This window comes from Homarus americanus, unplaced genomic scaffold (genome assembly GCF_018991925.1).
Source record: "Homarus americanus isolate GMGI-L3 unplaced genomic scaffold, GMGI_Hamer_2.0 scaffold28968, whole genome shotgun sequence".
NCBI lineage: Eukaryota > Metazoa > Arthropoda > Malacostraca > Decapoda > Nephropidae > Homarus > Homarus americanus.
In genome coordinates this window covers 192,501-196,064 of record NW_024713470.1, presented here as the reverse complement: position 1 = coordinate 196,064, position 3,564 = coordinate 192,501, and the positions used below count along the sequence as shown (strand labels likewise).

Sequence of the window (3,564 nt, the reverse complement as noted above, 5' to 3'; positions counted from 1 at the left end):
GAAACAAACTGGGGATAATTATGTGAAGGAACAGATGAATATGAGAGAGTAAATGGGTGAAAAGAAGAGGATGATGATGAGGGAGAAAGGGGAAAAAAGAGAATGAGAAGTGATAAAGGAAAAATTTAGGTTTCATAGAGAGACAATAAGAGTAGGCTAGATAAATGGATAAATAGCTAGATAGATAGATAGATAGATAGGCCTATGTAAAGATAAAAGACATATTGAGTAAATTTGAAACACTTATGGTAGAATTTGTCTTAAAATATCTATGAATTAAAACAAAGTGAACTAAAGTGTTGTAAGTTATTTTAACTTAAGGGGGTAACAGAAACACAAAGGGTTAACAATATATCTATCATTTATTAACATTTAAGTTATATTAGACGAAGAAGGGGGCTCAGCTTCCTTAAACCTAAGTTACATAAGAGTTAATATTAGTTCTCTCTACGGTTAATTAATTGTCAGGCTGACCAACCCTGAGGAGTTTGTCGCCTCGTCAGGGTTGCCAACCTAACGTAAGAGGAACAAGTCAGCCAGACAGATATATATATTTATGTATAATATATTAATATGGACACTTATACTATAATACTGATATATTCCAAATTTTGTATATTATAATCCTATATCACTTGTGTGTAATATTGAAAAAATAGGAGCTATCAGACTAAATACATTATGTACTGTTTATATTGTTGTGTTGAAGGGCCAGTCATGTGACACACAAACACTGAGAAACAGAGAAAGAAACACTAGGACACGTTAAATACACGTATATTACCGTGATTCATAATATAACCGGGCTCTAGTTAACGTAATAAATGATCTATGTTTATTATACACATATACTAGATATATATAGATATAGTCATTCATATAACACTAGTCTCTTAACAAAAACATGGACTATATGACACTACATATATAAACATACAATAGGTCGTGTTTAAAAGTGGGGGGGGGGGGGTGATTCATTCATACAGTATTTGTAAACAACACCTAGAGTAAACCTGGATTCAGTGACGCACTCAATCATGCCTGGTAAAGCGTGTTGAGTGTAGAGGAGCTTACACACGTGGCAGATGTGAACAAAAAACCAAAACAAAAAACGAATCGTGGAATGAATCGGTTGTCGCTTGATAATACGACTCGGTGATTGTGAGGTGACGATGAGGTGAGGATTAATGAAGGTAGAGTGAGGCAAGTAGAGATAGATATATGTGATAATTGAATGAGAATGATAATGAGATGAATGTTATGTTTATCTGTAATTATGAGGTAAAAATGAGGATAATATTTGATGAGAATGAGGATTAGGTGAGACTTGAGCATGATGCGAGGTGAGAGTGACAGATAAAGAAGGAACATATGAAGTGATGGTAAGGAAAAGAGGAAATACGAATGAGGAAAATGGACATGAAAAGAAATATATGAAGTGAGGAAGACCATGTTGAAGGAACAATAGTATGACAGGTGAGAAGAACAGGTGTTAAGTGAGACATGTAGCAGCTGCGAAAGATACACTGCCACACAGCTGCATGGTACAGGTGTCTAAACATGACAAGATTTACTGGAGACAACACTTGTTAGGTTGATGACAGTCGCTATGAGGAAGTCACACATGAACAGTGATACTCAGGTGTGGTGACAGGTGTGTGGAGGAGCAGGTGTGATTGTCGAGGCACCAGCTGAAGCAAGCACGTGTAGGCACGAGCTGAAGCAAGCACGTGTACAGGTGTCGGGCTGACTTGTGCCAGACAACGATTCTCATTATATAAGACATATTTACAGGTGTTGAGTGTATTCTTAAGGTAAATACAACGAGTAAAAGTATTATGTTACAATATTTGGTCATTATATATCACTTACAGTATTACAGCACCATAGATGAACATGAAGTTAATAATCTTAAACATATACCGTACTGTAGGCGAGATACTCTGTACAAAACTACATAGTAGCGGAATAGTGTGGTGGTGCCGTGGGGGTTGACCAGCCCTGGGCCGCCAGATGGGCGGCTCACAGCGTCGACTCCGTGATGGGTGGCAAGCTGGCCAGGTGGGTGGCAGCAGCCAGGCCCAGGGTGGTAGTGGGGCAAGGGGCCCGCCCCCTACCCCCCCTCCGCCCCCCCGGCACCCCGCTTTGCTATGATCTCGTAAACCGAACTGATGAAAACCGCGAAGACTGGCGCTGAAAAGGTCTCTTCCTGCCGCACAATATCCTCTTGAAGGCGTTGCGGAACTCCGGGCTAAAGACGGTGTAGATGATGGGGTTGAGGGTAGAGTTGAAGTAGCCCAGCCAGAGGAAGGTGGCGATAAGGTAAGGGTTGAAGTGGCAGGACACCGTGCACAGCGGCATCAGCACCGCCAGGATGAAGAAAGGCAGCCAACACATCACGAAGGCTCCCGTGATGATGCCCAGTGTCTTGGCCGCCTTCCTCTCCTTCCTTGACTCTACCTCCCGCCGCCGCAGGTGCCGCGGCACGACCTGTGCGGCTGCGGCACTTGTAACGGCAGCGACCACCGCTGAAGTGGTGGTGTCCTCCCGACCACCGTCGACGGGGTGGCCGTTGAGGGTGCTGCCGTTGGAGGTCTTTTCGGGCGACGGCTGCGACGACATTCTGGTGAAGGTGGTGGTCTCGCTGATGGTGACGGGGCCACGACACAGCGCAGAGTGCGCATTAGTGCCGATCTTGCGCCTGATGCGCTTCCTAGCGGCCTGATAGACCCGCCAGTAGAGGACGAGGATCACCGCCAGCGGCAGGTAGAAGGAGGTGATGGTGGCGAAGATCTGGTAGCCGACGTCCTGGGAGATGATGCACATCTTGTTGCGGAGACGCTCGTGCCACTCAGGGTCCTTCCAGCCCATCATGGGCGCCGCGGAGATCAGGAAGGAGACCGACCAGATGACGGCGATCATGCCGCCCACCCGCTTAGGAGACCGCTGGTGGATGTAGTCAACCTTGGTCACCGCCCAGAACCTGTAACACCAAGGAAAGTCAGACAGGTCACGGTATGTCCTGCCTCCATCACCCCCCAACACCGCACCATCACCCACCATGATGGAAGGCGTGAGGGTAACGTCACATTACTGTTATTAAAGAGAACAACAAAAGAAATTCTTGGTATATAATTAATCTCATAATCAAAATTAGTTTCCTAACCTAACCTAGCCTAACCTAACCTATCCTAACCTAGCCTAACCTAACCTATCCTAACCTAGCCTAACCTAACCTATCCTAACCTAACCAAACCTTCCACCGAACGTTCATTATCACCCGACGTTTACACTGAAGACATCTGGGGAATCTTGAGAGACTAATCAACAATTTCTTGGGAGGTAAATTCCTTGTAAATTAATTATTAAGCCTCCAGAGATCTTAGGTAATTACATCACTGGAGGAACGTAACTCTACTTCAGGTTATGTTTGGTTAGGGCTCGTGTGTGTGTGTGTGTGTGTTGTGTATGTGTGTGTGTGTGTGTGTGTGTGTGTGGACTCATTACGGCTTGTCAGTATCTGGCGGTAGGAGGGAAGAGTGGAGGGAGGGAGGGGGGGATAGG

At 45.0% G+C, this 3,564-nt stretch overlaps 1 protein-coding gene across 1 annotated transcript in view; it reads right to left on the bottom strand.

Annotated features, from left to right (window-relative positions):
• Positions 1 to 342: 342 nt before the first annotated feature.
• The window catches only part of LOC121872152 (5-hydroxytryptamine receptor-like), a 114,421-nt gene continuing 111,199 nt past the window's right edge, over positions 343 to 3,564 (bottom strand). The window contains exon 5 of the mRNA XM_042374833.1: positions 343 to 2,983. Coding sequence (XP_042230767.1) covers positions 2,149 to 2,983 — 835 coding nt within the window. The 3' untranslated portion in view covers positions 343 to 2,148. The remainder of the gene's footprint in view (positions 2,984 to 3,564) is intronic.